This window comes from Neoarius graeffei, chromosome 2 (genome assembly GCF_027579695.1).
Source record: "Neoarius graeffei isolate fNeoGra1 chromosome 2, fNeoGra1.pri, whole genome shotgun sequence".
Lineage (NCBI taxonomy): Eukaryota > Metazoa > Chordata > Actinopteri > Siluriformes > Ariidae > Neoarius > Neoarius graeffei.
The window spans coordinates 4,977,867-4,988,474 of record NC_083570.1 but is presented as its reverse complement, the minus strand read 5'-3'; the positions used below and the strand labels follow the sequence as shown (position 1 = coordinate 4,988,474).

Here is a 10,608-nt window from a genome sequence, read left to right as displayed (position 1 = left end):
TACCAGTGTATCGATCAAATCAACAACTGGATGTCACAAAATTTTATTCAGCTGAACACATAAAACAGAAGTAATTCTATTTGGAAAAAAGATGAAAGACTCAGGATTACCACTATTCTTGACACAAAAGGGATTAAAACAAAATATATGGTTAAAAATCTTGGTGCTTTCATTGACAGTGAGCTAAACTTTGACAGTCACATGAAAGCAATCACTAAAATGGCATTTTATCACCTAAAAAACATTTCCAAACTAAGAGGACTTATGTCAAAAAATGATCTGGAAAAACTGATACATGCCTTCATCTCTAGTAGAGTTGATTACTGCAGTGGCCTTTTCACAGGCCTGCCAAAAAAGACCATCAAACGACTTCAGCTGGTTCAAAATGCAGCAGCTAGGGTTCTCACATGAACAAAAAGAACAGAGCACATTACTCCAATTCTAAGGTCCCTTCACTGGCTTCCAGTAAGCTACAGAATTGACTTTAAAGCATTGCTGCTGGTGTACAAATATCTAAATGGTACAGGGCCCAACTACCTCTCTGATATGTTGCAGCGGCCTAACCCAATCAGATCTACCAGATCGCAGCAGAAAAATTTACTATTAAAACCTGTTGTTAAAACAAAGTATGGTGAAGCAGCTTTTAGCTACTATGCAGTGCAGCTATGGAACCAACTGCCAGAGGACATTAAAAATGCTCCTGCTGTTGGCAGCTTCAAATCTAGGTTAAAGACCAAGCTGTTTTCAGATGCTTTCTGTTAAATAATTAATATTGTCTTCTTTACATGTTTTATAATCTTTACTTTTACAGTCTCTGCATGTTTAAAATTTTACTTAACTTTTATTCTATTTTATTCTGCTGTTTTTTTCTTTCCCCTATTTGAACTTCTACTTCATTTTATTTTATTTCTACTATTGTTTAATTCTTATTATATTTCTTCCCATTTATTTTATGTAATTTTATTCTCTATTGTTTACTGTTTTGCTTTTACTTCTGTAAAGCACATTGAACTGCCACTGTGTATGAAATGTGCTATATAAATAAACTTGCCTTGCCTTCACCTTGCTGGCAGATAATGTGGCGCACAGGCTGGATGACAATGGTGTGCTTGCTGTGTGTGCTGCGTTGTGCCCCTTAAGCTGGCCGAAGGATGAAGGCGAGCGCATTCTGTTTGGGGAAGACAAACTTGTCAGAATTCAAAAAACCCTGGCAGCTGAGGTCTCTGACACCGCTCTGCTGCTGAAAGAATTGACAGTACAAACTTCCCATTCATTTCTATGGAATTAATTGAAAAACAACACACTTTTTCAAACCTCCGCTGCTCTGGCATGCTTTCACCTAGAGACATGATTCAAACTGGAAAACGTGGAGAAACTTCTCCTGTGTGGATCTGGCATTTAACTTTTTTGCTAGGTTCTATACTTTTGGCTCAGTCCCAGCTCAAACACCATGAGCAAATCTGGAGAAATTCACACTTTATAATGGGTGTCTATTGCGTTACACACCAGTGGAGCTCGTTAAGTTAGAGTGTAGAGGGCCTGAAAAAAATAGCTCAAACTTTCTCATTTAAACTGTGTTTTCAGCCACAAATTTCACTCTACAGACATAATTTTCTCAAAAGTAGTAGTCACACTTGTCTTGAGTCACACAATGTGCCTAACTAACCGATAGGATTTACAGTTTTTGAATGAGAGGCCTGAAAGTAACAAGAGGACAGCCACGCTGCCTCATAGACTCCCATTCAAATCCTGACAGAAAAGTCACTCGTTTTTAACTCGCTCTAGCAACCTCATTTTTTACACTACAGACAAAAAAATTACATCAGTGTGTTCAGGAGACCCTTGTGGCACTCACTGTGAAAGAGTTTTGTGAATAGCTGCTTTTGTTTTTAAGTAAATCGTCGTTGTTCGAGGCCTGCTCCTGAGCAAAAAACAGCAAAAAACTGACAAGATTTTGTGTGACTCGCTAGTCTTAATAAGTTGTTTATGAAGTAGTGTGAATTTTAAACTCAGAAACTGTTTATCTGTTTACACTATTAGACACTGAAGTGTTGAATTGATTTATCTTGTTCTGTTATCTCTCAATAATTTTATAGATAGGCTGTGCATGCTTTACTAATATCCTCAATCTCCTTAACACACATTTTGACCTTATTAAGACTTCAGGGGGTTTGATAATGTTATGAGTGTGGAATTCCTTTGTTACTTAGAAAACACGTGCTCACTAAACCATGAGGATTCACCTCCCCCAAGATTGCAGATAACATTCCAGACTTTACAACCCCCCTCTCACACACTCTCTCTCTCTCTCACACACACACCCACACACATATATTCCCACACACACCCACACACACACCTCACTGTATATATTCCAACTGATTATTCATTTTTACATACATGAAAATCCCTCACCTTTTGGCGAAATTCGCCGTTTTGAAACCAAAATGGGTGACCTACGTGAATCGTGTGGATCCAATGAGAAAAAAAATTGGGGGGGTTGACCCAAAGGGCAAGGAGGTCGCTTTGCACCCATAGACAGTTCATGCCGGTTTGCGCCTCCTCCTCCTGCTTTGATATTGACGCCATAGTGACGAGTACATCTCGCTGCAAAGGGCAAGCAGCATCATTTCGCACGTCTTCTCCTGCTGGCCAGAGCGTGCACACATCAGTCAGAGTGCAGACCAGACCACCAGAAGCTGGAAGCTGGATTGAGTCATCGGACTGAAATTCCTACTTTTTTCAAACTTTCCTGATTGCTATCAAAACAAACAAAACTTCCGGCTTGATTACGTCAGCATTCGAAAGAGGGCGCGTGTGTCTTTTGACAATCCCTGTGTCCGAAATTGCTCGCTACTCACTATATAGGGCACTGTATAGTGGAGACGCCATTTTGTAGTGCTGTCCGTGCTGAAAGAAATCAAATTAAAAGTCTCAAATTTGATTTAATAAAAGACAGCAGCAAAGAAGAAAGTATTCAGCCTTGATTTTAAAAAGAACTGAAAGCTGCAGGTACTTCCATATCTCGGCAGGCTGAGTGGTATGCTGGGGCACCTCTTGCCAGCAGACCAGGATATCCAGAGGGAACTTGTGCGGTTCAGTGTTGACCTGACCATCCCCAGCTTCAAGGAGGGAGAGAGCATCGTGGAGTGGTGGGGTCATGTCTTCGACAAACCAGACAAGTACCCCTCCCTGGGTGCACTGGTTAAGTGTTGCCTCTCCATCTTTCATGGACCTAGAGTTGAGTCCTCATTTAGTCTGATGAATGATGTAATTGATCGAAGGAGTGGCAACATGAGTGTGGAAACATTTAATGCAATACAGACAGTCAAGTACACGCTGATGTCCAGGGGAAAGACAGCTATGCAGCTCTTTAGGTGGTGTTTACATTAAACCGTATCAGCGGATCATCAGATTAACGTTTTTAAAACGATTCGCGTGCACACAGCAACGCCAATACACGATTCGCGTGTACACAGCAACGCCAATACATGGATACGCTAATCACATGACTAATTAGACGGCACGTCACATGATCCCACTGCATATCGGGCATGCGCAAGTCACTCACCATTTGCAAGTGGAAGGATGGCAAGCGAACACCTTCTCCAGCAGATAAACACACCTGGCTGTGATGTTCATGTTCTCACTGAGTTTAAGCGCCTGAAGGAGGTAAATAAGTTGAAATGTGTAAATAAACCTCAGTGCGGCTCAGCGCTTCCTCCTGCGCTCCAAATCACTCTGCCCTGAACAGCAAGTGCCCTCTGGAGGGTGCGCACTCCGGCCCTGTGCAGCTCACAGAGCGTGCGAGTGAAGTGCACGAGCAATGATTCGGGACTGAGCCGCTGTGTGTGTGATCCCAACGCCAGCGAATCAGGAAGGTGGATGTCACAGTGACGTTGTCCAATGACGATGTCAGCTAGAGCTCAGCACTGTGTTTCCTCGTATCTCAATGTTTACACAGCACTGGATCAGATATGAACTGGATTGAATACGTGGGCCCTGGCGGATTCAAGTTGTTCCGCCTGTGGAGTCGTTTCCCGGCGTTTTAATGTGAACGGACAGTGCATCCGCGACGAAAATGAGACGGATACGGTCTAATGTAAACACCACCTTAGAAGGGAGGACGTGAAGTTTGGGGAAGTGGACAGAACATTGTGCAAGAACATTAACTCTGCAGCAGCCACATACAAACACCAGCAGAGGGTGAACAAGGAGGAAAAGCAGCAGAGCAAGTATGGCTCTCAAGCAACTTGCAGTGCTCAGCAGGCCAAGAAACAGACTGCTGAAGGAGAGAAGCGGGCAAGGCTGAAACATGTGGCAACTTGGCGAAAGCGGGCCATGCAGACACTGGTGGTCCAGGCAAATAAAAGGAAAAAATGATCACTATTCCTTGTGTGTTCTCTACTTTCTTCGTTCTATTATTCACATTTTTTTCCAGGGCATAATTTCACTATAACTACATGTATTTGTACTGTATGTCCTTGTGCAAATGTCAATACAGTATATGTAAGAATATAATCCTGAATACTCCTAAACCTACTCTTGTAAATGCGCGGCCGAAGGGTGACTGTCGTTTAGTGTAGCAGTTTAGGGTTTACTTTAGGCCAGCTATAATACGTGCTGCTCTGTACATTTTGCACTTCCACATGTTCTGTTCCTGTTTCATATCCTGATTTTGTCTATGTTTTTGTGTGAAACATCCTGTTGAACTGTGCATAACTCTTGTGTGACCTTGATACTGAGTGTGCAAAGCACATTCCGTAACTTTCCACTGCTGATACTACCTGCGAGGAGTGTATATAAGGCCCCGACGCAGCTGCGCGTTGGGGCACGGCTGAGAATAAACCAGATTGATTTAACTCATGTGGTTTGTCCTCCTTTGTCCTCGGAGTACTCCTGGTAACGCATCTGAACAGCACGCAGCGCAATCCTAACAATTTGGTGACCCCGACGTGATACTCTCAATCAGGTAAGACATGTTTGATTGACTACCTGGTTGGAAGTAGCTCCGTAGTGCCCTAAGGAGGGCTTTGTTTTCCCTGGTTCGAGTCCAGGAAGAGCGCGCTATAGAAATTTGTGTAGCGCCCTAAGGAGGGCTTTGTTTTCCCTGGTTCGAGTCCAGGAAGAGCGCGCTATAGAAATTTAGATAAATATCTGCTGTTTGTTTCTGTTCAGATCCGTTTGCTTTACTGTACGATGGGGGGCTCGTATCCTAAACCTGAGGTCACAGACACCCCGGCGGAATGGATGAATAAGTGCGGTTTAGGCTATTACGTTACGCCGTGGCTGGACAATTTGGCTGGGTGGACGGAGGCAAATCCTCAGATTCCATCGTATCCCCGTGATGGGACGTTTAATCCAGGCTTCCTTGCTTCAGCGCACCGTATGATTTACGAAAGCAATGGTTTGACATGAAGAAGGTATGGGATAAATCAAAGGGTGTTTACACCCCGAGACCTGTTTTAAAGGCTATTCCAAAACCAAAACTTTCTCAGTCAACCTCCCATGTAAAGCGAGGGAGGAATAGTTACGTCCCACTCATTCCTCATCTCATATACATGTCCAGTAAATTTGTTAGCACATGATTTAATGTGCAAATTAGAAGTAAATCTCACATCCACTCCAGATGGACTAACTATTGAAGTAAGTGAAATGTGCGGTGTGCAGTATGGGTTTGGAAGCCCTCTGTATGTGTATGTCTGGCAGCTCTGTTCAGATCAGCTCACACAAACTCCAAAACACCTTGTACAGCTCGCACACTTGAACACCTCATCAGTTGACACAGATTATATGATGAGGAGCGTTTGCTCGAAATAGTCGATGTGTTGCAACCTAGAAATGACGTCGCTGTGAATATAAAGGAAGAAATAGCTCCGGCTCAGGAAGGTGGCCGTCCGCGTCAACGCACCGTGTCGACATTTTTTTGGAGGGACACACCGAATGCTTTGCAGCTCCTGCGTGAGCAGTTAACTAGGTATTTCTCCGCCTGATGTTTTTGCCCTATCCAGTTCTGTGCTGCCACATAACATTCTGAACGCTGCTTGTACGTCCCAAGCTCCTTCCCCTGTTCTCTCTGCTCTTCCTAACACCCTGTGGGCGGATCATAAGGACGATGTGGGCTCTGTGAGCTGCTCTCCGTATGAAGCTGTTATTAAACACTCTACACCTGTTTATGTTAAACAATACCCTCTGTCTCCTAGTAAGCTCAATGGTATTGACAATATTCTAAAATCTCTTTTGCAGCAAGGTGTCGTGGTTCCTTGTGTCAGCCCGTATAACACCCCAGTGAACCCGGTCCCAAAACCGGATGGCACATGGAGCCTCACTCAAGACCTACGTAAAATAAATGAACTCATCGTTCCCGTGGCTCCAGTGGTCCCTGACGTTCCTTCTCTTATGTCTTCTATTCCATGTGACCATGCTTATTTCTCTGTGATTGATTTGTGCTCTGCCTTTTACAGTGTTCCTGTGGGCCATGAGACTCAGCCCCTGTTTGCTTTCACACACAGGGGAAGACAATACACGTGGACGCGGTTGCCACAGGGTTTCATTGACTCACCGGCGGTCTTCACTGCCGTATTGCGGGACGCGCTGGCTGATCTCTGTCTTCCCCGGGGCTCCACGGTGCTCCAGTATGCGGATGATCTTCTGGTAACGGCGGAGGATCAAGACGCTTGTGCTGCCGCCACATTGTCTCTCCTCACACTCCTGGTGCAGAAGGGTTTCAAGGTCTCCCGCACGAAGTTGCAGTTTTGCCTCACAACTGTTCGCTACTTGGGACATGACCTCTCCCAGGGTTCCAGGAGGCTTAGCCCGGAACGCGTTCAAGTCATTATGGACACTCAGGTACCTGCAACCAAGCACGCTCTCATGGCATTTATGGGCCTCATCAATTACTGTCGTCAATGGATCCCTGACTGTTCAATCTATGACAAGTGTTTGCGTTCAGCTATACGTCACTCAGATCCTTTGACTCAGCCCCTGGTCTGGACTGAGGACATGCTAACGGCCTTCAAGGCTCTGAAGCAAGCTTTGTGCTCTGCCCCTGCTCTCGGGCTGCCGAACTATCGTTTGCCGTTTCACCTGTATGTGTGCAATCAGAAGGGGACCTCCTCTGGGGTGCTGGCTCAGGAGCACGGGGGGGGCATGCGACCTTGCGCGTTTCTGTCTAAAACTCTTGACGCTGTGGCACAAGGGCTTCCTGGCTGTCTTAGGGCTGTTGCTGCGTGTGCTCTCATGGTCACGGACGCTGAAAAACTTGTTTTGTCGCACCCGCTCATTTTACACACTTCACATGACGTCGTGTATATTCTGCGGAATCTTAGCACTCAGCATTTGTCTGCTCAGCGTCGCTCTGGCTATGAGTTTATTCTTTTGGCCACAGAGCATCTCACTGTTAAGCCCTCCTCGTCGTTTGATTCTGTCGCCCACGCTCTTCAGCGTCTTCTTAACTCACAGGATGACGATGTTGCGTTTGACTCACATGACTGTCTTTCTAATATCGTTTTTGAGACTAGCATCCGCCCAGACTTACACTCCACCCCTCTTTCCACAGGCGATTCTCTTTTTGTAGATGGTTCCTGTTCCCGCCCTGCGGATGGTGTGTTCCTGTGTGGTTACTCTGTTTGTCGCCTCCCTGATGAAATTGTTGAAGCTCATTCTTTGCCTTTTTCTTCTGCTCAGGCTGCGGAGCTCTATGCTTTGACTCGCGCGTGTATTTTGGCTCAAGACACAGACGTTACTATTTACACCGACTCACGCTACGCTTTCGGCGTGGCGCACGACTTCGGCCGCATTTGGGCGTCTCGGGGGTTTACGACAGCCGACGGTAAGCCCATTTCTCATTCTTCACTTGTTACTGATTTAATCACCGCCTGTCTCCTTCCGTGCACGTTGGCCATTGTTAAGACACGCGCGCACACAAGAGGGGACTCATTTGAAGTAAAGGGCAATTCATTCGCTGATCGAGTCGCTAAAGCTGCAGCCGCATCCGGTGTCCTGCCTCCAGGCTTTAACTGCGCTTTAGTTTCTACTGATCGCATGGTTAGCGCTGTCTTACCTGACATAGATCTCATTTCCATCCAGGCCTCGGCCTCTGTGGCAGATACGCAGTTCTGGGACGCCCAGGGCGCGACAGAGAAGAGTGGCGTTTTGCTTGACGCACAGGGCCGTCTTTGTTTACCTCGTCACTGTACTCCCTTTCTCGTCCGCGAGTTCCATGGTCCCACTCATCGCGGCCGAAGAGGGGTAGTGGAGGATATGAACAGAACATTCTGCATCAATAATTTGCACACAGACGCACACAACATTCTGGACAAGTGTTTAACGTGCGCCCAGAATAATCTATCTAAACCAGGCGCGGTACATCAGCACCTTCCCATACCCGACACGCCTTTCCAAGAATGGCAGATCGACTTCACTCACATGCCAAAGCAGGGCCCGTTCAAATACCTTTTGGTCATGATTGACAAATTTTCACGGTGGATTGAGGCTTTCCCGTGTAGCAAAGAGAACGCCCAAACAGCAGTGAACAAACTTACACAGGAAATTATCCCACGTTACGGTCTTCCGGTAGGAATTGACTCTGATAAGGGAACGCCGTTCACCTCTAAGGTAACGCAGGAGCTATGTAAAGACCTCAAGATCAATTGGCGTTTTCATATCCCATACCATCCACAGTCCTCTGGCATTGTGGAGCGCGCGAATAGAACAATTAAGGGTAAGTTGCGTAAGGCTATGCAAGACGCAGGCACGAAAAATTGGGTCCAAGTTTTACCGTTGGTCCTCGCTGATATGCGCATGACTGCTCAGGTCGCTCTCGACAATTTATCTCCGTACGAGCTCGTCATGGGACGCCCCTTTCCTGTCCCTTGGCGTAGAGGCATGCAGGTTATAGGAACGGGTGATCTTGAAGTACATCTCAGCGAGTACGCGGTGGGTCTCATGCGGGTGCTGGATGAGTATTGGGCGAGAGTAAATTCCAAAAAGCCTCCCATTCCAGAGGCACACACTCACCCCTTTGAGGTAGGGGACAGAGTTTTAGTACAGAGATTCGCTAAACTAAACGCTCCCATGGAGGAGTCACCCTACAGTGGGCCCACCGATGTACTCGCTGTAACTCGCACGGCTGTGCTAACGGACCTTTTTCCACAGTGGATCCATGCCAGCAGAATAAAGAAGGCTCCAATGTAATAGAAATCTATATTGTTGATGCTTAACAGACTTTTGTGTTTCAGAAAGTTGCTGTGACAATAGCTGACGGCCTTTTCAGGGATCCCCTTCCAGCATCTGGAGCAATCCAGTTTCGGCTGATCTACAAAGAGGGGATGGTTGGTGAGTCTTGCAAAGTTCTGGGCTGAAGAGTCTGAAAAGCACGGGAGCCTGTGACATTTTTCGCCGTCTGCACCCTGTGAGCATTAGAGAACAAAGTCAGTGACCAGTATGACTTTCTTCATCATCGTGCTGATCTCAACGCTTGGGGCAGGGTTACCCGCACAAGCAATACACCGGGACCCAAGGGATAACGAGTTTTGGAAATATGTAAACTTCACTGTAAAAACATCAATGAATATGAGTAAACCCTGTTATGTGTGTTCTTTGTTACCCCATGACAGCAGCGCTCCTTTCCGGTCCGAATAGCCCCGTCTAACTACTCTGAGGTTAATATATAATATGATGATCTCGCACACAGGTTATGTCCCTGTGTCGGCCACGACTGGGGTGTGAATAATACTCTGGGCTTGCGTCAGAGTATTAAAGAGGGGATTGTAAGAATATAATCCTGAATACTCCTAAACCTACTCTTGTAAATGCGCGGCCGAAGGGTGACTGTCGTTTAGTGTAGCAGTTTAGGGTTTACTTTAGGCCAGCTATAATACGTGCTGCTCTGTACATTTTGCACTTCCACATGTTCTGTTCCTGTTTCATATCCTGATTTTGTCTATGTTTTTGTGTGAAACATCCTGTTGAACTGTGCATAACTCTTGTGTGACCTTGATACTGAGTGTGCAAAGCACATTCCGTAACTTTCCACTGCTGATACTACCTGCGAGGAGTGTATATAAGGCCCCGACGCAGCTGCGCGTTGGGGCGCGGCTGAGAATAAACCAGATTGATTTAACTCATGTGGTTTGTCCTCCTTTGTCCTCGGAGTACTCCTGGTAACGCATCTGAACAGCACGCAGCGCAATCCTAACAGTATACTTAGTAAGGAGGCTATAATATTTATTCTGGGGGAGGACCCCCCCCCCAACAAAATAAAACAACACCAGAGGCCACGTTACCACTCGCGCACCCTTCTCACCTTTTTCACCCCTGACCCGTTTTCATGCCGGTTTTTATCTTTGTTATAATAAATTCAATTATTATTAAAACTGTGTGTTCAGTTGTTGGTGTTCCAATATCTGTGAAGTCCCCAATCTCTCAAAGAATTCAAAAAGGTGCAGATGATTTATGTAATATGGTAAGTGATCAATAATAATTTGGAAATATACCATAATTTAGCTGTTTGGTAATTTATCCAGGATTAATGAAATGATTCACTAAATGATTCACTAAACGATTCACTGAATGATTCATTTGAATGATTCACCTGAATGATTCAGT

General features: G+C 45.6%; 1 protein-coding gene across 2 annotated transcripts; it reads left to right on the top strand.

Moving 5' to 3' along the window:
• Positions 1-4,528: 4,528 nt before the first annotated feature.
• On the top strand, positions 4,529-10,376 carry LOC132877391 (protein NYNRIN-like). Of its 2 annotated transcripts, none has more exons than XM_060913586.1 (3): positions 4,529-4,972; positions 6,247-6,415; positions 6,513-10,376. In XM_060913586.1, coding segments are annotated over exons 2-3 (2,685 nt in total). In that variant the 5' UTR covers positions 4,529-4,972; positions 6,247-6,413; the 3' UTR covers positions 9,196-10,376. The 2 variants fall into 2 exon arrangements, with proteins under 2 accessions (XP_060769569.1, XP_060769570.1); XM_060913587.1 differs by having other exon boundaries at positions 4,531-6,415; positions 6,513-6,849; positions 7,687-10,376.
• Positions 10,377-10,608: the final 232 nt, after the last annotated feature.